The 26086-nt window shown below is 51.0% G+C and overlaps 1 protein-coding gene across 1 annotated transcript in view; it reads left to right on the top strand.

Annotated features, from left to right (window-relative positions):
* STK32B (serine/threonine kinase 32B) overlaps nt 1–26086 on the top strand; it is a 332155-nt gene that overhangs the window by 280415 nt on the left and 25654 nt on the right. The window contains exons 7-10 of the mRNA XM_010370057.2: nt 7350–7466; nt 10637–10762; nt 17441–17572; nt 19019–19083. Coding sequence (XP_010368359.2) covers nt 7350–7466; nt 10637–10762; nt 17441–17572; nt 19019–19083 — 440 coding nt within the window. The remainder of the gene's footprint in view (nt 1–7349; nt 7467–10636; nt 10763–17440; nt 17573–19018; nt 19084–26086) is intronic.

Raw genomic sequence — 26086 nt, 5'->3', positions numbered from 1 at the left:
TCTTTATGGACAGCTGAGGGGCCAAGTCCCATTGGCAGGTTTGAGACCACAGTGCAGAGCAGGGTTCTCCAGCCCCGGGGGCTGGGTATTGGTCTGTGACCTGTTAGGAACTGGCCACACAGCAAAGCAGGGGGTGAAGGTGAATGGCAGGTGAGCCAGGGAAGCTTCATCTGGATTTAGAGCCAATCCCCATCACTCACATCACCACCTGAGCTCCACCTCCTGTCAGGTCAGCGGTGGCATTAGACTCTCATAGGAGCACAAACCCTCTTGTGAACTGCACATGCGAGAGACCTAGGGTGCGTGCTCCTTATGAGAATCTAATGCCTGATGATCTGTCACTGTCTCCCATCACCCCCAGATGCGACTGCCTAGTTGTAGGAAAACAAGCTCAGGGCTCCCACTGATTCTACATTATGGTGAGTTGTATCATTATTTCATTATATATTACAATATAATAATAATAGAAATAAAGCGTACAATAAATGTTATGCACTTGGATCATCCTGAAACTATCCCCTCAACCCTAGTCCGTGGAAAAACTGTCTTCCACAAAACCAGTCCCTGGTGCCAAAAACGCTGGGAATCACTGATGCAGAGAACCCTGTGCTTTTGGTTGGAGCTTGTAGGCTGGACAGGAGACATAAGTAGGATCCAACTTCTCTCTGAGCCAAACTAGAATCTTAGCTCTTACCCTGGCAGGCCTGCTGAGGAAAAGAAAAAGGCCCAAGTAGGTGCCACTCGTCAGAATTCCTTTTGGTGCCCCAGTCACCCTGGCACTCTGACTACTGCCTCTCCAGAGAACACTATGGAAAGAGATATGAGGAGATCTCCCTTCCCCTGACCACATCCACAGAGAAGAGATGGACAGATCTTCAGCCAGCCATTGTCCCAACAAACCTCAAAGTCTCTCTGACACGTGAGCACCCATCTGTTCATTGATTATCCTCAGGATCCAGGGGGCGCCGTACTGCCAGAAAGAATCTTTTTCACTCTTGGACAGCTCTAATGGCTAGAGATTTTTTTCCCTTTACTCAGTCAAAAGCTGCTTCCTTATAATAAAGAAAAATAATCTTAGGGGAAATCTCACCGGTTCAAACCCTGGCTCTAACCAGGTACCCCATCTGGGATCCTAAGCAAGGCTTTTAAACAGACTGCATATTCAGAATCCTTTTGTGTTAACAAGAAGAAATTAGTAATTATATCTACCCAATAGGATTGCTTTGAGAATTAAATGATTCGGATTATGTTAATTACCCAGCTCCTTGACTGATGAATGGCTGGCACTCAGGAAACATCCCCCTAGGACTTCTACCCTGGAAGGACCTGCTGGAAAGCCTATGTCCTTCCCAATTTAGCATCTTTCAAGCACTAGAGGCAGGCACTGAGAGCAGAGGCTGGATCACACCTGCTTACTGACCATTAGCAAGTAAGGCCAGTGGGCTTCATGAGCAGAGATGGGTTCCCATCCACACTCTATGCTTCTTGGTGCTGTGATTTGGGCTAAGTCACTTACCTCATCTGATCCCTGACTTCCTCATTTATAAAAGAAGGTTTATCAGGCCCATCTGCAGGATCAGTGTGAGATTACATGAGAAAATGTGGTCAGGGCATAGGCGGTGTCTGGCACATAGGAGACATGCTGATTATTACGCAAGTAAGTAAATACACACACAGCAATGATTCCACAAGACTGGTGGATGCAGGTGAAGTTCTGCTGACCTAGGTTTAGAGGAACAGGGGAGAATTTCGGAGGGAGGAGACATTGAAGTTTGGTCACATATGAATGGTTGGAAGGAATAGTGTGAGCTCAGCTAGAGAAGTGGAAGCTAGGGCTGATTCAACAAACATTTTGGCCTACCCACCGGTCAGAAGGATAGTGAGGAGACGTCTGTAAAGGACCTGCGGCCAGCTGGAGGCATTTGGCTTTACTGTGTAGGTAGTGTGGTACTATCCATGGTACCTAAGCAGGGAAGTGACAGCACAGTGGTCATATTATACATAGAACCATATATGTCTGGGTTCAAATCCTGACTTTGCCACCTAGACTTTTAGTGATCTTCAGTGAGCCTGTTTCTTATCTATAAAATGGGGAGAATATTAGTACATATACATGTACTAATAGTAGTACATGGCACAGGTTTCTCCACCTTGGCACTATGGACATTTGAGGCCAGATAATTCTTTGTGGTGCGGGGCTGTCCTGTGCATTGTTAGGATGTTCAGTAATATCACTGGCCTCCACCCATCAGATGCCAGCAGAACTCCCCACCCAGTTATGACAACCCAAAATGACTCCAAACATTGCCAAATATCCCCTGGGGGACAGTTGTCCCTGATTGAGAACCACAGCCATAGAACAACCAGGAGGACTAAGTGGGATCCTGCGTGTAAGGCCATTAGCACATTGCATTGCACCCCCATGGAGTGGGCTTTCAAGGACCACTCGCCCCTTTCACGTCTCCCTAGGACTTCTACCCTGGGAGAACCTGCTGGAAAACCTGCATCCTTCCCACTTTAACACCCTTCAAGCACTAGAGACAGGCACCGAGAGCAGAGGCTGGATCACACCTGCTTGCTGACCATTAGCATGTAAGGCCTGTGGGCTTCATGAGCAGGGATGGGTTCCCATCCACATTCTGTGCTTCTTGGTGCCCACTCCATGGGGACTTGAGGACTTTGCCCTCTTTGCTCACTCCCTGACCTGGTGTTACCTTTGCCTTTGACCCCAGTCAGCACTTCTCCTTAGGAATGGGTGGATAGAGAAGGTTGAAGGTACAGAGAGGCCAGCGAGTCGAGGGAGGGTACCCAGAGCTCCCCCTAGAGGTGAGAGTGCAGCACTGAGTACCGATGGATGTGCAAGGGGTGGGTGGGCTGAACCTGGAGAAACAGGACCATGTAACCTCACCAAGGAGGCCAGTAGAGCACTATGCCAGGAGTCACAAGCCCGGGAGGTAATGGAGTCTGTGATCTCCATTCAAAGGAGGAGGAAGGACCATTTGTGAATTTTTCAGTGTTTTCAAGCTGTGTTTCTAGGACCCTGTGTTTCTAGGACTCTAGGACCCTGCAGAGATGATCCGACAGTTCCAGAGGCAGGGAAAGTGTTTCTCTGGACTTTGGAGGTTTAAATTACCTAAGGAACTGTTCTTCACTGTCATCTGTTCCGTGTTTGGGATTTTGAATAAAAAGATTTTGGGGAAAAAAAACATTGGGTTAGATGGTCTCCAAGGCCCAGCTCAACTTTAACAGTTAAAATGACAAACATCCGGCAATTCTTTTCCTCTGTCTTCTATTTTTTTGGTAAATTGGCATTTTGTTTTTTGAAACTGAGTTTCCTGGAATAGAGACACACCCGCACTCCGTAATAAGTATATCTAATGTCCCACTGCTAAAATTGCTTTTACCAGCAGTACATGGAATTACTTTACCTTGTAACTACCAGCTGGTGTTCTGACTCAACACATCCTAAGGCCAGCGAGTGAGAACTCAGCATCAGTACCAGCAGACAGGATATTGATCTTAATATTTGCGAATCTTCTTATGAAAGAACCTACGTTTCTCTACAACCACCCAAACAGATGAGGGCTGAACCTGGTGCCTAGAGCTGTGGAACTTGTTTTAGTCATGATGTTCCAAACTCATTTCTAAATGTATGTCCTGCACTGGCTTCCTGGCACATCAGAGTTATTATTATCATCATGGTTTTTGTAATTGGTCTGGTTGCCTCTAGAAGGAGAGAGAATTACAGAGATTAGGGAGAAAGAGACAGAGAGAGAGAGAGAGAGAGAGAGAGAGAAGCTCACGTGGAGGTCCAGTGGAACAGCAGAATTGATGAGCACCTTGGAGTGACCAAGAAGGAAATAGGAAATGAAATGTAAATGATGAGAAAACATTTACATTTGTTTCTGGCTGGTGTTCAAGTTGGGTGTTTGGATCCTCGGTCTCTGGTGGCACTGCAGAAAGACCAGGGGATGAGAATCAAGGACATTGGGAAAGTCTCTTTTCATCTGCCAGCCTCAGTTTCCTGAAGTTTGAAATGAGGGACGAAGTGCTGCATCGTTGTCCGGAGTCTTCGCACCTCCAACAGCTGGGTTTTCAGGGTAGGGGTGGGACTGTTTTGGGCAGAACTGTTTATTGAAAGGTAAAAAAGACAGGAAGGAGCAATTCTAAATAGTCCAAAATGGCCGGGTGCAGTGGCTCACGTCTGTAATCCCAGCACTCTGGGAAGCTGAGGCGGGCAGATCACCTGGGGTGAGGAAAGACCAGCCTGGCCAACATGGTGAAACCTGGTCTCTCCTAAAAGTTAAAAAAATTAGCAGGGCATGGTGGCACATGCCTGTAATCCCAGCTACTCAGCAGGCTGAGGCAGGAGGATCTCTTGAACCCGGGGTGGAGGTTGCAGTGAGCCGAGATCGCACCATTGCACTCCAGCCTAGGCAACAAGAGTGAAACTCCATCTCAAAAAAAAAAAAAAAGTCCAAAACTGAACTCAGCCCCAGCTCATCTCCCAGTGGTGGCCCTGAGCTCTGGGTCTCCTGCCCCTGTCCCTGTGGAGATTATAGAGAGCTCCCCTTCCCTAAACGTGCCCAGCAGCCCCGTAGATTCCCTCCCCAGCACTGATTCCACCCCCGACCTCTCTTTACTGCCCATCTCTCTCCAAGACAGTGAGCTCAGTGCGGGAGGGACCATGTCTGTCCTACTCACGCCAGGCGCCGTGTACAGAGGGCACCAGCTCATCACAGGAGCAGAGTCAAAGTCAGCCACCTCCAGTGAGAGCTCTGTGTGTGGACGGTGAGAGCTGCTGTTCATTAGCTGTGATGGCCATGACTAAGATCCACACACTGGGTGGCTTAAACAAAAATTATTCTCTCACAGTTTTGAAGGCCAGGAGTCTGAGACGAAGTGGTTGGCAGGGTTTGTTCCTCCTGAGGCTGAGGGAAGGACCTGTTCCAGGCCTCTCTCCTTGGCTCGTGGATGGCTGTTTTCTTCACATCGTCTTTCCTCCGTGCGTCTTTCTGTGCCTTAAAGTCCCCCTTTCATAAGGACTCAGGTCTTGTTGAATTAGGACTGACTCTAATGACTCAATTGGATTACTTCTATAAAGAGCCTATGTCCAAACAAGGTCACATTCTGAGGTCCTGGGGGCTAGGACTTCCGCATATGAATGTGGGGGACACAATTTCCCTTGTAACAGCAGTGGTCAGAGTCGAGCCTTAGCTATTCACACTGCCTGGCCTTTCACCTCGGTGCCCAGCTCCAGGATCTAGTGCCTCGGTTTTGTCTTCTGTGAAGTGGTCACGTTAACAGTCACCAGTTCATACAGATTCTAAGGGGCATTTTCAGTTAAGGTTGGCTCTCATCATTCTAACTATGGTAGTTGTTTCTGGCGAAGTGCGAAGGGGTCTCACACACGCAGTGGTGGGCAGAAAATGCTCGTTCATGGAAGTCACCACTTCCCATTGGACTTTTTGAAAATTGAAGAAAGATTTTTAAAATGTTATTGTATCAGTTAATTCGCCTTTCTAGAGAGCCCACGGGTTTTGGTTTTGCTCTGCCTATTATACGGTGAAATGGACAGGCCCTCATTCAATTAACAGATAAGAGAGAAGGCTAAAAAGTCAGAAAAAAAAGCTCCTTTCTGGGTGTGCACATCTGAGCGGGCACAGGCACACCCCTCAGGGCCAACATCTTCTCCAGGTCCCCCTGTTTGGTAAAGATAAAGGTGTCCCTTCACTCCAGGAAACTGTAGCCCTCCCAGGGATCAGGACCCCAAGCCCCTTTGGGCTGGCGTCCTCTATCTGTAGCAGCCCTGTGGGAATTGCGGTTCCATGAGGCTGGAGCCAGAGCCTTAAGTGCCACGGTGTTACCCACACAATGTATGAGCTTGATCACATGGTGGGTGACAGTCCAATGACCACAACCTGGGAGGGTGACCAGTGAGGTCGATGCAAGTAGATCATGCTTCTAAATACGCCACATGCATAGGAAATCAGCTCCTCCCTGGGTGGGGTTTTCAGTATGGTGATAAGGGGAGTTAGTTTTCAACTCAGGCATCTCCGGATCCTACCAGTTTGCAGGGCTGGGCTTCTTCTTGGAACTTTTCTGAAGCAAGAACTCAAAGTGCAGCCAGTACAAGTGATTGCTTTTTCACAGTGTGTACCTGGCAACCCCGAACCCAGGGACCAAGGTGGCAGTGGAATCCCAGTATGGTGTCTGACTCAGGGTTAGTGTTCGCTCAGCACCTGCGGAGGGACTGAGACGTTCACCGTCGCCGTGCTCTGGGACTCTGCTCGATGGCAGACACTACTGGGGCCCTGAGGACACAGAAATGAGCGTGGTCAAATTCCCCCTTTGAGCAGCCCACAGCTTCGTGGAGGAGACAGACAGTAATAATTGTATTGGCACATATTAATGGCAATCAACTTTATATGGGTTAATTGCGGATTCATGGCTCAGATTTCTCCAGGACCAGTTTGTTGCACCACCACACATGCCAGGGAAATTGTTGCTTTTGTAATCCCAAGACATGTGGCCATGATACCAACCTGAAAACATCTTGGAGTGCAGTTCAGCTGGAGAGGCTCCAGGAGAGACATTCATGGGGGTCGGGGCAGGGGGAGCGGGGGCCGGGAGTGCACTGCTGCTCAGAAGCACTCCAAACCTTGTCCCCAGGGTCACAGTCAAGAAAGTCTGCCCGAGCTTTGAGGGGGGCTTAGAAGCAAGAAACTGCACACAGCAATGTTGAGAAAACATGGTCAGGAGGCTTCATTTTCTACCAAGTTTGGAAATTGGGGGAGAGCAGAGCTTACACGTCCTCATCGTGAGGAGGGGAGGGCAGGCGAGAAGGCAGGGGACAAGGCTGGAGTCCTCCCATCTCTCAGCCCAACCACACCCAGACACTGGCCATCTCAGCTCTGCCCACCCCATGGGCCAGTTCAGCCAGGACAGCGAAAGTGGTGGCCAAGGCCCAGTAGCAGGTGGGGGCTATGACTGGGGGTGTCCCTGGGTGCCCCAAGCCCGTGACTCGAGCAGGCAGGGACTCTGGTGTTAAGCTGCTGAGAGTGAATCCTGCCTCTGGTATTTATGGGCTGTGTGACCTCAGTGAGCCACCCCTAACCTCCTGTGGCCACAGGAGCAGCACCCACCTGCCGGGTCCCGCACTGGCCCCTGGGCCTGGTTACTGTTGGCACATGGGTTCAGGCCACCTGCTCTGCCGTGAAAGAGAAGCACCCACTCTTACTTGAAGAGGAAGAATAAACCGTCCCTCATAATCACACAGTCTTAAAGTGTGTGGATGGTGCCTTCTGATGGCCCTCTCTCTGATTCTGGCTGTTGTCCTTTGGTTGCAGAGGCCGTACGAAATCCACTCGGCCACACCCATCGATGAAATCCTCAACATGTTCAAGGTGGAGCGTGTCCACTACTCCTCCACGTGGTGCAAGGGGATGGTGGCCCTGCTGAGGAAGGTAAGGGGGCAGCTGCCAGCCTGCCCCACCAGGGAGCTACAGTGAGTGTAGAAACAGCCATATCAGCACACGAAGGGGTGAGAATACAAATGGCATATCAGGGGTAGAAATGATCAAATCAGCTGTGCCCAAATGCCAAATGCCTTGGAATAAGCACTGTTATGGGGGTGCTTGCAGATCAGCACACCTCGGAGGACAGTGGCGACTGTGACAGCTCTTGTCACTCTGCTACGAGCTCCTAATAAACAGAAATACTTAATGCATGTGGTTTTTTTTTTTTTTTTTTTTTTTTGACGGAGTCTTGCTCTGTCACCCAGGCTGGAGTGCAGTGGTGCGATCTCAGCTCGCTACAAGCGCCACCTTCCAGATTCATGCCATTCTCCTGCCTCAGCCTCCTAAGTAGCTGGGTCTACAGGCACCCACCACCATGCCCAGCTAATTTTTTGTATTTTTAGTAGAGATGGGGTTTCACAATGTTAGCCAGGATGGTCTTGATCTTCTGACCTTGTGATCCACCCGCCTCGGCCTCCCAAAGTGCTGGGAATACAGGCGTGAGCCACCACGCCTGGCCTGCATGTGGGTTTTTAAAATCTGCTGTACATGGTCTTTTCACTCAATAACCTTTAAGAAATTGGACATCTCGGCCGGGCGTGGTGGCTCAAACCTGTAATCCCAGCACTTTGGGAGGCCAAGATGGGTGAATCACCTGAGGTCAGGAGTTCGAGACCAGCCTGACCAACATGGAGAAACCCTGTCTCTACTAAAAATACAAAATTAGTCAGGCGTGGTGGTACATGCCTGTAATCCCAGCTACTCGGGAGGCTGAGGTAGGACAATCACTTGAACATGGGAGGCGGAGATTGTAGTGAGCTGAGATCACACCATTGCATTTCAGCCTGGGTAACTGAAAAAAAAAAAAAAAAAGGTAAGAAAGAAAGAGAGAAAGAGAAGGAGAGAAGGAGGAAAGAGGAAGGAAAGGGAGGGAGGAAGGAAGGGAGGGAGGGATGAAGGAAGGAAGGAAGGAAGGAAGGAAGGAAGGAAGGAAGGAAGGAAGGAAGGAAGGAAGGAATCAATCAAGGAATCAAGGAATCTCCTTGACTTTCTGCAGGAACTGTTGCTATTAGAATAAAGCAGTGGTTCTCAAGGTATGGGCCTAGGACCAGCCAGCATCAGCATCATGTGGGAGCCTGTTAGAAACGCATATCCTCAGGCTCCACCCAGACCTGAATCAGACGTCGGAGGTGGGCCCCACTGTCTATGTCTCCATGAGCTCTCCAGGTGGTTCTGGTGCGCACTCCAGTCCAGCATGGGCAGGAGATCTTGGTGCCCTACCTTCAAAGCTCCCTTCACATCCTCCATGATGCATGGAGCTGAGTCTTGCATGAGGTTGGCACCCAGTTGTTTTCAAAGCAGTGATGACAACAGCAGCCAGCACTGTTGAGGGTCCTGTGTTCTAGGCCATGTGACAGCTCTTCTCCCTTACCCCTCTCAAGCCCTGTGAGCAGAGGGAATGGCATTATCCCAGTACCAGAGATGAGAAAGCCAAGGCATAAGAAAGCAAAACCATTCAATCAACGCCACAGAGCTATTAAAAGGCAGAAGTAGGATTTTAATCCAAGCCCTCCTAACTCCAGGTCCCAGCTTTTAATCCCTACATGGCTATAATGGCTTGTTGAATTACTAATCAGTTAAATTACTTTAAAGGAAATCTGCCGCCTACTTCTTGAGAGCTTGTTTGGAGGCTGTAGCAGGGGAGCACAGCTACTCATATACCCTTGACCGAAGACCGGTCCTCCTCTGTTGGGGATGGCCGTCTTTGGCCGAGTGCACAGCTTTCGGAAGGACGCACATGGAGCCATGAGAGAGCAAGGGCACACCTGCGTAGCCAGCCAGATCAGCCAAATCAATCCTGGAAATCAGTGGCATGGCAGGTGTCACAGCCAGGTCGCCCTCACATCCCATCACCTGGTTCTTATAAGTCAGTGTCTCTTAACCCTGACTGCTCTTTAGAACCATGTGGAAGCCTTACGTACCACCAATGCCTGCACCTTCCAGCCCACCCAAGTGGCTCAGAATCTGGCCCTCGGGTCTCGGCATCAGCATGTTTTCAGAACAGCCACCCTGAACAGTGAACTTCCAGATGGCATTGAAGTGGAACCTGCTTAAGTTGGCACCCATTGTTTTGGGACAGTCCCTAAAGAGTGGCAGCCATGATCAGCAGATGTAACCCCTGCTAGCTCTCCCTGTGGACTGTGACTCCAGCCACTCAATGGGCATAGCTGGGAGATTTCTGCAGTGACAGGTGTGTGTGAACTGGCAGGGGGCTCTGACTTCCAGCTCCACCTGTGGACACTGCTGTGCCCGCCCCTTTCTAAGTATGTGCCAGGTCCTTACCAGTCCCATTTGGTCTCGTCCTACCATGAGCTGGAAGTGGAGGAGTCTCCATTATTTCCCCTGCTTTCAGGGGAGGCAGTGAGGCAAGTAACAGCAGCTCGCCCAAGGTCACAGCTGTTAAATGGCAGTCCCAGGGCCAGGCCTCTGTCTTTTCATTCCTGGCCCCTGTGCTTTTTCAATAGATAAGCTGCAGGATTTTGGCAAGTTGGGAGCCCTACTGGGATGCCAGGTCATAGTCTTTGGCTGTTCTTATCCTGCGTCACTCCTTATTAGCTGAAACTCAATTAGAAGAGAAGCTAAAAAGTGTCTCCTTGGCTACAAATCAGGTCACTTCATTAGGTCACAGAGGTCACCTCGTAGCTGTCCAGGGATAAATTTTATTACAACTTGGTGCCTCCCATTACCAAGTTGGAAATCCTGGTATGAGGCAACTAATTCTTTCTATTTGTAATTGGATGTTTCTGCAGACATCAGAGAGGCAGCCTGTTACAGGCTCCAGTCCCAGAAAGGAACACACGGCTGAAAGTCTGGTCCCTGCCCCAACAGCCCCTCACTGGGTGACCTCGCAGAAGCAGCCTGACCTGTCAGTTTCTCCCTGGCTATAAAGAGATGAGTGTAGATGGCACTTCCAACAACAGTGACCCAGACAGGGCATGACATCAATAGGGCATGAAGAGCAGAGGCGCATTAATTGCCATGAGACCCCATCCTTCAGAGTCCCCGCTACCCTTGAGGGATGCCCAGTTCACGGAAGCTCATTTGTCCTCTGACTGCAGCTCCTGACCAAGGATCCTGAGAGCCGCCTGTCCAGCCTTCGTGACATTCAGAGCGTGCCCTACTTGGCTGACATGAACTGGGACGCGGTGTTCGAGAAGGCACTGATGCCCGGCTTTGTGCCCAATGTGAGTGGAAGTCCCATCTGATGTCATGCCACCCCTCTGCAGGGTCCCCGCCTTGGTGCAAAGCAAGACTTTGGCAGCTGGCCAGTGAGCCCTCTGCTGGCCACGGCCACCTGAGCACCAAGGGCTTATGTCTTGCTGGAATTCGGGGTGAACTTGGGCCTGATTTCCAGGGTCCCAGCCATGCAGGTTCCCTCCTTGTGGTAAGTCCTTGGGGGGTGCCAAGCCTTCTCTCTGTTACTGAATCCCAGCTCCATGTGCTCAGGTCCAGGTGTGGGGGTAGCAGGCTGATCTGCTCTTCTGCCTCCACAGAGCTGACTGCCAAGTACAGGAAGACAGGCGATGACCTACCCCGACAGGCAGTCTGCACTTGTTGCACAAGCTCGGAAGAGGGAGAGGTGGGATGGAAGGGGCGCAGGCAGGGACTTCTTTTAGGGAGAGTCGGCAGAGACCTAGAGGTGAAGTGAGGGAACCAGGACTGCAGGGATGGGCATTGAGCCCTCCAGGCAAAGGGATTGTCAAGGTCACACTCTTGAAGGCAGCAGAAAGCCTGGGTTTCAAAGAACAACTTTATAGCATTTAAGGGAATAAACCAGAGGGAAAATAATAGGAAATGGGACCCGGAGGGAACACATGCCACACCAAAAAGGCCTTCCAGAGGCCACGGTGAAGGTTTTAGGTTTTGTCCCCTGGAAACTGGAGTGTTTAAGGCAGGGAGGTGAAAGCAGTGGATTTACATTTTAAAGGAGGATTCTGGCAGGAGCTGCAGGCTCCTGGGTCCTCCAGGAGAGATGCTGAACGTTTGGACCTGCCTGGAAGCCTCCTGTGGTCCCTTCCTGCTGGGCAGTTGCATTTCTCCTGGAGGGAATTGCAGAGAGCACCTGAGGAATAGTGACAATTGGGGCAGAAATCCTGGGTGACATTCTGGTTCAGCCACCTCTGCCCTCTGTGACCAAGGAGAGCACACACCCCTGCCCCCGCTCACCTGTCCTTGCCCTGCCTGGTGGCAGTGGTGTGAGCAGGAAAGAGATCACAACATGTGCTCTTTGTCGTTGCCTGTTCCAGCCCCGTATGATGTGAATGGAGGTGAAGACTCCAGCCTGGAAGGCAAGAGATTTCTTGGGCCCACGAGGCTGGTTCCTGGGGAGCCTCAGACGTTCCCGGCTGGTGTTTCCTGTCATATTATTTTAAAGACTTCTGCCACTCCTTTTGGTGCAAAAATAATGTTTCCCCACATCAGTTTCTCCAAGAGTTCCAGGCTTCCAGACCCTTTTCACAAACCGTGGTAGCAGCACACACACACATTTCTGAACACAGACTCTCCCCACAGCCTGCCCAGTGTTCACCACTAAATCCAACCCAAGCCAAGCCTGGCTGATGCTAGTCTGTTCCTGTCCTCTGCCTGTAAGCAGCGCTGCATCTTCACCTGCTTCGCCAGTCCGCCTGGTCCAGGGCTGGCCCTGCTCTCCCCTGAGCCCACCTTTCTCCCCACTTCCCTCCCAGGCCGGGCTCCAGACAGGCTATGTAACGGCAGGTCGCACAGTGCTGCATCCCTGTCTTCCAGGCCTGGCCATGTGCTGTTCCCACTGCCTGGACCTCCTTCTACCTGCCCAGACCTGCCTGGCCTTAGGGACTCTGCCCGGCTGGAAGGCTTCCTTGACCCCAGGGTGGACATGGTGCTGCCTCTGAGTCCAGAAAGCTCCCTGGCTCTTCAGATACCCCTCGGACTGCTGTGGGAAACAGGCCATGGGGACAAAGTGTCCAGGGCAGGCTTAGCATAGAGTGGCTGTTTGGGTAGAGCCCTCCACTGTTCTCCCAATATAATTGTTTTAGGGTTTCACTTGGCCAACTGGGAGCTCTGTGTGAGCTGTGAGGGTATGTGTGGAAGTGTCTGTGTGTGTGCCTGTGCATCTGTGTGTGTCTGTGTGTGCATGCCAGTGCACTTGTGTGTACCCATGTGTCTGTGTGTCTATATGTCTGTATGTCTGTGTGCGTGCCTGTGTGTGTGCCTGTATGTCTATGTGTATCTGTGTGTATGTGCCTGTGTTTTTGTATCTGTATGTGTGTGTCTGTACCTATTATGTCTGTATATACCTGCTTGTGTGTCTATGTCTGTATGTCTGTGTGTCCGTGTACCTGTGTGTGTGTGTGTGCCTATAGGTCTGTGTGTGCCTGTGCATCTGTGTGTGTGTGTGTGTGCCTGTGTTTTTGTATCTGTGTGTGTATCTGTGTGTCTGTGTGTACCTATTATGTCTGTGTGTGTACCTGCTTGTGTGTCTGTGTGTCTGTATGTCTGTATGTGTCCGTGTACCTGTGTGTGTGTGTGTGTGTGCCTATAGGTCTGTGTGTGCCTGTGCATCTGTGTGTGTGTGTGTGTGTGTGTGTGTGCCTGTGTTTTTGTGTCTGTGTGCCTGTGTGTCTGTGGGTGTCTGTGGGTCGGCAGGTGTGCCTTGGGGCCAGGAGGGGCAGCTGCGGGGGCAATGGCTCCATGCTGGGAACAGGCAGTCTCCATCCCATTTCCCACCCTATTCTGCTGGCCAATGAGAAAGGCAGCTATGTGTGAAAGCGCAGACCTCACTGTCACCATTCTGTGTCCGCCGAGCACCTACACCCACCAACGCTGTCCTGCACAGGAGCTGAACCCCTGGGAAGAAAACACCCCCAGGGCCAGCTGCCAGGGAGCTTACAGATAACAGTGGGCAGCCCTCACTATGGATGACCTTTGGGGAGGGATCATTCTTTGGGATGGGGGACTGTCCTGTGCCCTGCAGGGTGTTTAGCTGCACCCCAGGACTGTACTCATGAGATGCCAGTAGCATCCCTTCTGTTGTGACCACCAAAAATGTCTCCAGACATTGCCAAGCATCCCCTGCGGATAAAGTTGTCCCCAGTTGACAACCACAGGACTAGGGTTTTGTGGAGCCATAAGCCAATAAGCCTACAAAGACAGAAAATAAACCAGGGGGCAGAGCCCTCGGAAGGAGACCAGCAGGCCCCACTGAACCAGGAGTAAAAGTTTGGGTCTCTTCTGCCATCTCTGTGACCTCAGGCGGCTGCACCCCAATTCTTCACAGATCAGATGAGAAACCAGGACCCTCGCAGAGCCTGGGGAGTAGTGCCCAGAGGCTTCCAAAGCCTCAGCTCTGAGCGTGTTCCCTTGGCTGACTTCCTTCTGAATGCAGGGTTTGGACAGCCCAGAGAAATATCCCCGCCTTCTCCATGGGCTCTGATCTGCCAAACTCAGGGCGAGATTGACGAAGGCCAGGAATCTCGATGCAGTCCTGCACATGAGGCACAAATTGCCTGATTAACGCTTCCTTGCGTGGTGTCTGAGCCTTCCCCGAGGCTGTGTGCTGGGATGCCCTGGAGGGCACCCAGGGCCAGCCTTTGGCTTTGCCATATTGTGTGCCCGCGCCTGTTGGCAGGTGCCTGCCTTTGCAGCCCCGTGGCCTGCTGCTCCTCCTCAGCCCCTTTCCTGCACACACCCACAGACTGTTGCACACTCACAGTCACACTCATACATAGACAAACACACGCACACTCATTTCCCACGCACACATGCACACTTGCCCCCACACACAGTCTCACACACATACATACCCTACACAAATACATGCATTCACATATACACTCACCCACACATACCCTCACACACATGCACACTCCCGTACAAACACACACAGACATGCAAGCCCCTCACCACATGCTCACCTACAGGGCCGTGAGCCTCAGCCCCGCCCACAGGCCCATAGCCTCCCTCTGGCTATGCTGTCTTCTAGCTGGAACCTTGCACAGGCCGCTTCCTCTTCTGGCAATCCCTTCCTCTCCTTGTCCACAAGGCAGTCTCCTACCCCTCCTTCAAGACAGCACAAAGCAAGGACTGGCCCATTTGCCAGTCTCAGCAGAAGCCTTCTGTCTGTATTAGGCCATTCTTGCATTGCTATAAAGGAATAACTGAGGTTTGGTAATTTATAAAGAAGAGAGGCTTAATTGGCTTACAGTCCTGCAGGCCGTACAGGAAGCATGGTGCCTGCATCTGCTTTGCTTCTGGGGAGACATCAGGGAGCTTCCAGTCAGGGCGGAAGGTGAAGCAAGAGCAGGTGTGTCACGTGGCAGGAGCAGGAACAGCAGTGGGAGTGGGGGGGTGCCACACATTCTTAAACTGCCAGATCTCTCACAAGAGCTCCCTCACTATTGTGAGGACAGCACCAAGCCATGAGGGATCCATCCCCGTGAACCAAACACCTCCCAAACTGGGAATTACATCTCAGCATAAGATTTTGCAGGGGACATGCAAATTATGTCACCTTCTGAGTGAAAGACAAGCCCAAGCTTGGTCTCCTCTGCAGCATTCCCAGCCAGCGCCACCACCTCCCTGCACAGAGCAGGCCTCAGCCTCTCCCGAAACCGTCTGCACGGGTGTCTAGGGATACATCAGTGGTCAGAACACTCTGTCACAGTGCGCCTGCCATCCTGCTGGGAGCTTCGGAGGGTGGGGGCCCCGGAGTGTTGGCTGGCGTCTGCCTGAGCCAGCCCCCAGAACAATGGGTGACGATCAAAGGCACTAGAAGGCCTAAGTGTGTGCTTGTCATGTGAGTGAACGAATGATGATGACCTACAGGACTGAGCATGTTCTGTGTACCTGGCATTGTCCTGATAACTCTGTGCGCCTTATCTCGTGTCAGCTTCACACCAGTCCTGGGAAGTGGATCCTGTTAATGGCAATCTCAGCAAGGTTAGGCAACCTGCCCAAGATTTCCCAGTGAGAAATTGACAGAGCTTGAATTCAGATGGTCTACATCCAGAGTCTGCATTTTTATGAATGAATCAATGAGTGGCAGGCAAAACAGGGCAGAGCCTGCATTTTTATGAATGAATGAATGAATGGCAGGTAAAACAGGTGTGGAGAGACCTGGGCCTGAAATTCAACTTGCTCTTTAGGGGAGGGCAACTTCTGGAGGACAGATGTGTGAAATCAGGGAAGGGGATTATAGTTGAATTCCAGGAGTTGGTGATGATGGGCAAAGCCCAGTGCCAGGCAGGGGAAGGGAGAGGCCACTGGCACTGCGAACCCACGGAGGGCCCACAGCAGGTCACAACAGAAAGGATGAGGCCCGGCCTCTAGACCTGGGAAAGCAAGTGGCAAAGGACATAGGACTCCACTCCATCAGCCCACGAATGACACAGTGACAACAACGGTAACATTTACTGGGCACCTACTGTGTGGCAGGGGCTGGGCTAGGAGCTTTTCTTGCATTTTCTCATGTCAGCCTCACAAACTTGCAGTAGTGCCCTGATCTTACAATGTGGAAACTGAGGCCCACAGAGGTTTAGGGAGTTCCTGGGAGTTAGGGAAGCCAGGACTTTCCTCAGTTGTGTCTGCAAAGTCCCTGTCTTCCTCCTGCCCCCAGGTCATGGCAAAGGCACTGACTGCCTAATCAAGCGGATTAGGCAGCGTGGCCAAGGCAAGTTCAGCCTTAGGTAGCGAAACCCTTTCTTGTAAATTGGGTTCAAGGCCAGGAATCCTAGGGAGGTGAGGGGACAGCAGAGAAGCAGAGGGAATGGGCAGTTGTGGAAGGGCCACCGTGGTCAAGCAGCCACTGTTCTGGAAGCTTAGCAAACTCTTCTCATCTGATCCCTCAACAACCTCTGAGCCTGCCATATTTCACAATGATGAGGAAACTGAGGCAGCGAGATGTTACAAGTCTCCCTCAGCGTCACTCAGGTAAAAGGAGAGGACACAGGGCCCAGTGGCAAGGCTGGCTGACCCCAAGGCTGTGCCTCGCCTCTCTCCTTCTTGGCCAAGTCACAGCAGGCCCAGCTCCTAACAGGCCCGGGGACCACCACTGTAGGGAGAGCTTGCTTCATGCCTGGCCCTAATTGAAGTACTTTATTATATTATTAATTCCCTATATGGGAATTTTTGTCACCCAAACTTTACAGATAATGAACGGAGTCCCAAGGAAGTCATGAAACTTACAAGGTCAGGAAGTAGCAGAACTGGGATTTTTCCCTGTGCAGCTCCAGAGCTGCTGTCATAGCCACCGGGCTGCATTGCCTTTGGGGACCGGCACCTGCGGCCGTCATCTGGGCTACAGCTCAGGAATGAAAGTGGCTACCAGGAATCTGGGTCCAAGGCCCAGAAGTCAGGGAGACCTAAATTCCTCCTGACCACAGCGGGAGGAGCCCCTGGCCAGGAGCAGGGCCGGGCCTGAGGGTCAGCTGACTGTAGCTCCCTGGGAGGAGCAGGGAACCAGGGCAGGAAGTTGGGCAGATTTTGAGCTGAAATTGTATTCTTAAGTTATTTAGAATGATTTTTCTAAAAAAGATAGTCATGACAGGACAATGTGCATAGGATAAAATAATAAGTGAAAAAATCAGATGCGAAAACTGAACTCAACCTAGCATGAAAAACAGGCATAGAAAGGGGCCTAAGGAAATACCTAGCTGTTAACAGGAGTGGGGTTGCCCCAGGGGGGCCATGTGTGTAAATAAATGATGTATACGGTGAGAACATGTTGCTTCTTATCATCAGAAAACAGAAACAAAGGTCACCCATGTATCCCACAGGGGTAGTTCATCATTACTTGTTGAATGAATGAATGACTGAATGAATGAAAAGAAAATTCAGTGATGGGTGGCATGCAGACAGACCATGTTTTCTTTTCTACTCCCCTTTAGAAAGGGAGGTTGAATTGTGATCCCACATTTGAGCTTGAAGAAATGATTCTAGAATCCAAGCCACTTCACAAAAAGAAGAAGCGGTTGGCAAAGAACAGATCCAGGGATAGCGCCAAGGACAGCTGCCCGCTGGTGAGTGCTTCACGGGAGAGAAATCCTGTGCTCATGGGGAAATGACTGAGCCAGGCCACTGTTTAGCACAAAGGGGATGTTTCACTCCTCCCTTCCAATTACCTTACTTTCCCGTAAATAAAATGCTACCATCAAACAAGCAGGGGGAAAGAGTGGAGGAAGGCATTCACGCTCCTGACATTCCTTGAACAGGAAGCTTGTGTAGCTCTAAGGCACAGGGAGGGACCCAGTGGTCCCGCTGCACCCTTGAGAAAACTGTTGTCCGGGCGCGGTGGCTCACGCCTGTAATCCCAGCACTTTGGGAGGCCGAGGCGGGCGGATCACAAGGTCAGGAGATCGAGACCACGGTGAAATCCCGTCTCTACTAAAAATACAAAAACTTAACTGGGTGCGGTGGCGGGCACCTGTAGTCCCAGCTACTCGGGAGGCTGAGGCAGGAGAATGGCGTGAACCCAGGAGGCGGAGCTTGCAGTGGGTAGAGATCCCGCCGCTGCACTCCAGCCTGGGGGACAGAGCGAGACTCCGTCTCAAAAAGAAAAAAAAGAAAAATGTTGTACCGCAGAGGCCCCTAGGGCTGCACGATGACTTTTGTGGGTCCTGGGGACTTTGCCTCTGTGGGCCTCTGTATTCGTTTCCTGGGGCTGCCATAAGCTGGGTGGCTTATAACAACCCACATGTATTCTCTCACAGTTCTGGAGGCCAGAAGTCCAAACTCAGGGTCTCCACAGAGCCCGGCTCTCTCCAAAGGCTATAGGGGAGGGGTCGTCCTTGGCTCCCCAGGCTTCCAGTGGCGGCCAGCCTCCTTGTCCTTCGCTAGCTCACAGCTGCATGACTCCAGTCTCTCCCTCCATCACCGCATGGCCTTATTCTCTGTCTCCACGTGTCTTCATATGGCCTTCATATAAGGACCCCAGTCATTGGGCTTAGGACCTACCTAATTCACTGTGACTTCATCTTAACTGGATTACATCTGTAACGGTTCTATTTCCAAATAAGGTCACATTTATAAGTACTTGGGGGTTGGGACTCAGGATACATTTCAGAGGACACAATTCAACACACAACAACCTCTCCTCTATAAAAGTCTATTAAAAGTTGAGCCCCTGGCATGATGGTTGTGAATTTCTGGTTTTCCATGCCTCTCACGTGGTCCTTAAGCGGTCAGGGAAATAAGCTCATGAATTTCAGCCCATATTCCATTCTAACGTGGCTTTTATGTTGGATTTAATGGCTTAACATGGAGAAAAGCATCTTTGTCCACCAGGCGACCCTCAGACACAGCCACCCATGCAGTCAGGGCCAGCCCCAGACACTTAGCTTGTCTTGTGCCGGTCCCAAGCATCTGAGGTTTCCATCTAGATCAATCTGCTGTCCTCTGATGCTCCGTCACTGTGTCTCCCTGGAACATGCTTTGTCATTTAGTCACCTCTCTGTGCTCTTTGACAGAATGGACACCTGCAGCAGTGTTTGGAGACTGTCCGGAAGGAATTCATCATATTCAACAGAGAGAAGTAAGTCCTTCATGCTGTACCCCTTGGGCAAAGCCCATCCTAAGTGACCCAGGGTCCCCCTGGCAGAATCACAGTCCCTGTCCCCCAAACCAGCCTTGACGATGAAAGGGAAGGTATTACTGGAGTGAGTCACAGGGCCCTGGTGGGGATGAAGCTCCTGGATTTTGAATTAGACAGGGCTGTGTTCTAATCCTGCCTCGCTGTGTGGCCTGAGCCAGTCTCTGGGAGCTCCCATGAGAGTGGGGAGGCTGCAGCAGCCCTGAGCGGGCACACAGGAACACAGGCGGCAAGGCAGGCTCACTGTGGTGAAGAGTAAGAGCCTGGGGTCAAGTTGCCTGGGGCCAAGTCCTGGCTCTGCCACTGCAGAGTGACCTGACCCTCCTCGTCAGCATCAGTACAGTGTCTCCACTCCTTAACACGTGGGGCCGTGAGAATTAAATGAGGCTGTTGTTCCACAGTACCTGGTATGGAAGGGGTTGTCAACACGGGAAGGTAATGACTTGTTATTAATATTTACTTGGGTAAGGTGGGTGGGGGATGCTGGAACCTTAGCAGCCTGGGATGGGAAAAGAGACACAGGGAGTCTGGGAGGGGCTAGATGGGGTGTGCCCTGGCCGTGGGACTGCCCTTTAAGGGGCTGGTCGCAAAGCAGGCAGACACCTCAGGTTCCGTTCCAGCCAATGATAATATCTAGGGGATGTGTGGCCGTGGCTGACTTGTCAGAGCTGGGGCTCCAGCAGAGGCAGCCGATGAGCCCCATCTGACCCACACTAAGCCAGGCTGTGGGTTGGTAGAGGCAGATCAGCGATGCTTCCTGCTCTCCAGGAGATTCAGATATTCATTGACTCAAAAATTCATTGATTGCTGGCCCTTATGCAATCCCCAGTATTCAACCGTTTTGGCTTTCAGCAGATGCTAGCAGCACAGGGGATACGTTGTAAGGCCAAGGGCAGCCCAGGGCAGTGCATATCACAGCAGACACCTGGCTTAGCCTGGATGGTTGGGGAAGTTCTCTAGTTGCCGTGCTGAGCTGAGTCCTAAGGCACATGTAGGGGAAGATGTGGCATTCCAGGAGTGGGAACAGTATACAAGAGTAGGAAGATGGCATGGCCGATACAGGGCCCTGCAGTTGGTTAGGAGGCTTGGATTACCAGAGCCTAGAGAGTTGGGAAAGGTGAGGGATGGGGCAGGGATGGGTGTTTGGATTCCAGCCACGGGCCAGTGGGCAGGACAGGGCACCAGTCCCAGTCGACACTGGGGAGACAAAGGAGGCAGCAGCCTTTCACTGGGTGGCTACAGCTCTGAAGGCCAGTAGGTGCCCAGATCAGCACAGACACAGACATCAGGCTTGGGCAGCAAGCCTCACCTGCTAGGGGACCACATGCTGGGGTCTCCTGGCTCCAGCCAACAGCACAGGAGGGGCCTTTGCAGCCACAGCCCATCAGACTTGGGGAAGGTGGGGACTGACGTCGTGAGTGGTTTCGGAGCTTATCCCAATTTCCCTGCAGTCCTTCCCGCTCTGAGACTCGTGGCCCTTCCCCCAGACTTACAAACCTGGACCCAGGAACTTCTGCTCAAAGAGCATCGGTGATCTTGGGCTCAGGCAGCCTTCATTCTCTGTGTATGGGCCATGGAGTCCAATGAGAGCAGCTGCTGGCAAATGTGAGTCTGCAAAAAGCTAAGCTGTGCGGAACCCAAGCAGACAGCACTCGCATTTCACCTTTTGCTGTGTGCCAGAACGTGCTTCAGTTTGGATTCTTCCTTTTAAAAGGAAATGAGAATGAGACATCCTTCCCTGTGTCATTTAGGAGTTGCGTCTGGCTGCTTTTAGCAGAAACCCCACCGTATAGGAGCTTCAACCAAGTAGATGTTTTCTTTCTCACATGGAAATGTGAATTGATGAGGGAAATGCAGTTGGCCTATGGACACCATTGAGATGTGTCATCGGGAATTGGAAGTGAGAGTGAGGCTGGCATAGTTTACAGGAGTTGGCAAAAAAGAAAGAGGGGAGAAGTCATGTGTTCCTGACAATGGGGAGCCAGGGAGAGCATGGCCATGGGGGAAGCTGTTGGCTGGGGTCTGAGCTGCAATTTCTGCTTCTTCATCCTGTCTTTGCTCACCTAAGTGCTTCCTCCATGGCCCTGATGGCTGATAGGCTTCCTGTCACAGCAGGCATACAGGCTTACTGCCATATAAAGCTATCCAGGTGAGAGGGCTTGTCTGTGTCCCCCAAGATGCTATATGAGCATCAGCCGACTCCATCTCCACCTCATCTTGTGGGAAGAGAGCCATGCTCCATCTACCCACAGCCCTCCCTGCTGCAGTTTCTCAGCAGTAAAAAATGCCTATGAGAAGCTGATTCATGATGCATGATTGCCCCAAACCAAGCATTTTTCCTTTAAACAAACAAACAAAAAAATAGTGAGACCTGTTTATCCTCCACTTCTGTCTGGAATCCCATGTTAGAGGCACTTGCTGTGCTGGCACTTGAGTAGCTGGAAAATTAAATTGAGCACCTTCTTCCCCACTTGAGCAGTGTGGTGAGTCGAGGGCTGGTGGGAGCCAAGCACCAAGCTGTGCTTGTCATCATGCTCCGCCTGGCCCACGTCCCTGGTGCCCAGGAGTTCTGCCTCCTTTCAATCTCCACAGACCTGGCCCTCAGCCTGATGCTGACTGCTCCTGCAGGACGTGCAGGCTCCCTGCATAGTAGGGGCTGCAGAGATAAATCACACATCATGCAGGAGTGCCAAAGTACAGGGGGATGATCAAAATTGCCTGGGTGCCTGATAGCATCTAGAGATGCTGCACCCAGCCATCAGTCTGACACCGACTGCTCCTGCAGAATGTGTAGGGGGTTGCCGGCTCCTTGCATGGTGGGGGCTGCAAAGATAAATCACACATCATACAGGAAGGCCACTGTCCCAGGGAGGCAGTCAGAATGGCCTGAGGGCCTGTTAGCATCTAGAGATGCTGCACCTGCTGCAGGTTACGTGGTGTCCCTCAAAAGATGGATCAAAGCCCTAAGCCCCACTACTTCAGAATGTGGCCTTATTTGGAAACAGGGTGGGTGCAAATGTAAGGAGATGAGGTCAGACTGGAGTAGGGTGGGCACCTAATCCAGCATGACTGGTGTCTGTCCTGACAAGAGAAGAGATGCAGGCATGGGGAGAAGGCCATGGGGAGATTGCAGTGATGCAGCTACGAGCCAATGAGCACCCAGCTTTGGTGGCCGTCCAGAGCTGGGAGGAAGGACTGGAGCGGATTCTCCCTCAGAGCCCTCAGAAGGAGCCAGCCCTGCCCACACCTTGATTTCAGCCTCTAGCCTCTAGAACTCTGGGGAATACATTTCTGTCATTTAAAGCCACCCAGTTGGTAGTACTTAGTTATGGCCACCCTGAGACACTAATACAGCCAATACAGCTCCCTAATCCATTCCTTCCCAACCAGAAGCTGAGAGAATAAGCATGGGGATCTGCATTTGAATATATCCTAAGCCATTCTGATGCTTAACAGTTTGGAATCTTCTGTAGGAGACAAGGGTGTCTAAGTGGTGCATCCTCTAGGGGGTTCTGAGTTGAGTCACAAGGACCCTGTCTAAAGCTGCGAACCCTCCCAGCTCTGGCTCCTTTGCCCTCAGGTATTCATCTGCAACTCCTACATTGAATTTATCTTAAAGATACATTCCTGCTATTCATGATTTTAGCAAAAGTCTACTGGCTGCAGGATGCTCCTGGGGCCTTCACTTCCCTGCACAGCTGACTTCCTCTTGCATAGGCCAAGTATGCTTCCTCAGCTAGAGAAAGCTCTCGGGCAGAGGGACGGTTCCTGCAACTCCCACTGTGGTAAAGACACCATCATCTGCATGAAGCAGCAAGTGGGAGCTGAGAGGACATGGGCAGGGCATTCACTGTGTCAGCCCTGCAGGACAAATTCATTCAGTCATTTGACAGCTAAGTCATAATCCTGGAGTGGGCCTCACACAGAAATGAGTCTTCAGGACCTGTGTGCTCAGAATGCCCATAGCCTGCAGCGGGGAGGATTACCAAACAGTGCGGTGTGTGTGCCATGAAGCAGACACACAGGGGCCACCGTGGGGACAGGAGGAGGTGCCATGGGGCTAACCTCTCTGGACGCTTGTTTTTAAACAGAGAACAAAATTAAGATCAGCACTGCCGAATTTTCTGGAAATGCAGCTTATTATTGGCTAATGGTCTCAGCTGGCAAAAGGCCACTGAGCCAGGTGGAGCATCTGCTCCCAGGGCTGGTCGGGGCTTTGAAGGCGTTGGTAGCTGAGACTTCCAGTGGGTTGAAAAATGCACTGGGGGGCCTGTCCTCCTATTCTTGGCCAAAGATCTGAGCAGGGCTGATTTTTCCAAGAGGTCTTTTCAATAGCATTTGACAACATTTTGCAGAATAAGAAGCTCCTGGTGAGGAAGGAATTTAAGGAGCATTTTCTATCTTTGCTATCTCTTGGAGAAACAAAAACAGATTTAAAATCATATAAAAGCTACCCTTGGAGTCCTTGAAAATATCACATGTAAAAACTCTAATATTGAATTTGTTACACCAAAGAATACTATTAATACCAATAACAATCATCATTTGTATGTGACTTTATGGTTTTCGATCATGTTCCTTTAATCTAGGGTTTCTTAACCTTGGCATTGACTGTTGACATCAGTTATTGGTTGTGAGGGCCGCCCTGTGCATTGCAGGATATCTGCAGAATCGCTGCCCTCTACCCACTAGATACCAGTAACACCTTCACAGAGTGACAACCAAAAATGTCTCCAGATATTGCCAAATGTTCTCTGGCAGGGCACAATCACCCCCAGAATTACTATTTTTTCTTCTCCCCATTTTGTGCATGAAGTGTTAGGTTCAGAGACATTGATAGTCATTTGACTAAGGTCTCACAGCCATCCAGTGGCAGAACCAGAACTGAATGTAGGTCTGATGGCTGGTGGAACCCTCTTTCTAGCTCTTCTCGGCCAATCTCAAGAATCAACGGCTTTGCAAACATTATTTTCATGAATACCTATTATTTGTACGTATATGCTGTCCTTTGAGGCAGAAAGTATAGATTTCTTCACATAGGATCTTTTCAGATCAAAATTCTAATATCTTTTCCCCAAATGCTTAATAAAGTTTTTCTGACCTCAAATTCAAGTATCCCAGGGAATGGCTCTGATTGGCCCAGCTTGGACCAGGTGCCATTCCCTGGGCAAATCAAATCTGGCCATTGGAGGAGGGTTATGATTGGTGCTGCCTGGACCAGGTGCCCTCCCTTAGACCAGTGGCTATGACCTAGAAGGGAAGGTCTATGAAAAGGTGGCAGCTCCTGTTTAAACCCAATGTTAGAAAGACAAAATAATGGCAGCCCACTCCACTCGGAAAATAAAGTTGCTAGTGTAGGGTTCATGGTGTCCAGGAGATGAAGAATAGAGAACAACAGATGCTGAGGCCTCACAAGGTAATAGAGAGAAGGCAGGGAGTCTCCTCACTTGGCCCCTCTGCTCCCAGCTCTGGGCAGGTGGAACACAGTAACTAGAGATAGATGGGGGTGTCGGGAAGGAGAACTTGCAGGGAGGGCCAGCTGCCCAGGCATGGAGGTAGTAGCCCCACAGTGGACGGCTAACTCGTGTAAGATACAGAATACAAGCAGTGAGGTGTTCTGAAATAAGCACACGGGGGCAACTAGTAACTTCTCTTATGGGTCCTTAAAGTTGATTTTCACTGCTTAATCTAGCTGTTATCACACACCCTGGCTTCTTATGAAAAAGCCTTGGACTCTCTGCCTGAGACCCCTGTGTTGTGAATTGAATTGTGTCCTCTCAGATGGCTTAAACCCTCAAATGGTTCATTTTCTGTGTAGAGACACAGTCCAGAGGTCCCGATGGGAAGTCTGGCTCAGAATGGCACAGAGTCCATTATTCACCACCCACTAGCATCTAGATCCCCAGATCCCCTCTCTGAGCCCATAACCAGGTACAAACGCACAGTTTCAGTGACGTACAACAACCAAGTGTGTTCCTTGTTCATGCTGTATGTCCATGGCAGGTCACCTGGGAGTGCAGCTCCCACATCTTCCCGCTGCTTCTCACTCCAGTCCATATGGCAGTGATCGTGACAGAGGGAAGAGCCCTCTGGAGAGTTTTGTCATTGGGAATTACACGCTCCGTCCGGATGGTAGCACACGGTACTTCCATTCATGCTCACTGGCCGGGACTAGTCACATGGCCTCACTTAACAACAAGGAAGCCCAGAGATGCAATACTGCCATGTGCTGGGAGCAGGGGCCAGAGTGTGTGTTGAGGACCCCTGGTGACTGCCCATCCATCAGGCCCCCAGTGCAGGTCCTTCCAGTGCCCCCACTCACACCAAGGAGGACCCAGCAAACCTCACCCTTAAGCCAGCTGAGGCAGAAAAGCTCAGCCTCACCTCTGAGTCTAGGGAGAAATCAACTGGTATTAGTGCCCAGAATGGGGCAGTGGAAAGAATGCTTAGCTGGGAAGAGGGGAAAAGCAGAGTTCTGCATTTGAACTCTCGACTCCCCTCTGAAAAAGCCATGTTGCCCATCCATTCTCACCCTGAAAATGGGCCTGGTTCACTTTCCTCCCAAAGGATGGATGTAGGTATTAAATGAGAAGGTGTGGAATGAAGAGACACTCAACAAATATCCATCCCCCATGACTCAGAAACCAGAGACTGCTGCCCTACTGTTCTGCCGGAGCCGTCTCATTTGCAAAGGGGAGGAGAGAGGGAGAGGAGAAGATAGTAAGAGAATCCTTGGCGTTTTGCATTGTCTTCATTTAGCACCCAGGGTTTGGCTGACTCCAGCCAAAGACTCCCTCAAATGCATTTTGCTTCAGGCAACAGCAGATAAGACTGGCAGAACCTTAATGATTCTGGCCAAAGGCTGTTATTGAATTCCTGAGATCAGAATTGCATACAAGATTATCTCCCAATAACTGTTGAGGTTTAAAAGTGGAGCCGCCAGTTA

Source organism: Rhinopithecus roxellana, chromosome 2 (assembly GCF_007565055.1).
Source record: "Rhinopithecus roxellana isolate Shanxi Qingling chromosome 2, ASM756505v1, whole genome shotgun sequence".
NCBI lineage: Eukaryota > Metazoa > Chordata > Mammalia > Primates > Cercopithecidae > Rhinopithecus > Rhinopithecus roxellana.
This window is presented reverse-complemented; position numbering and strand designations above follow the sequence as displayed.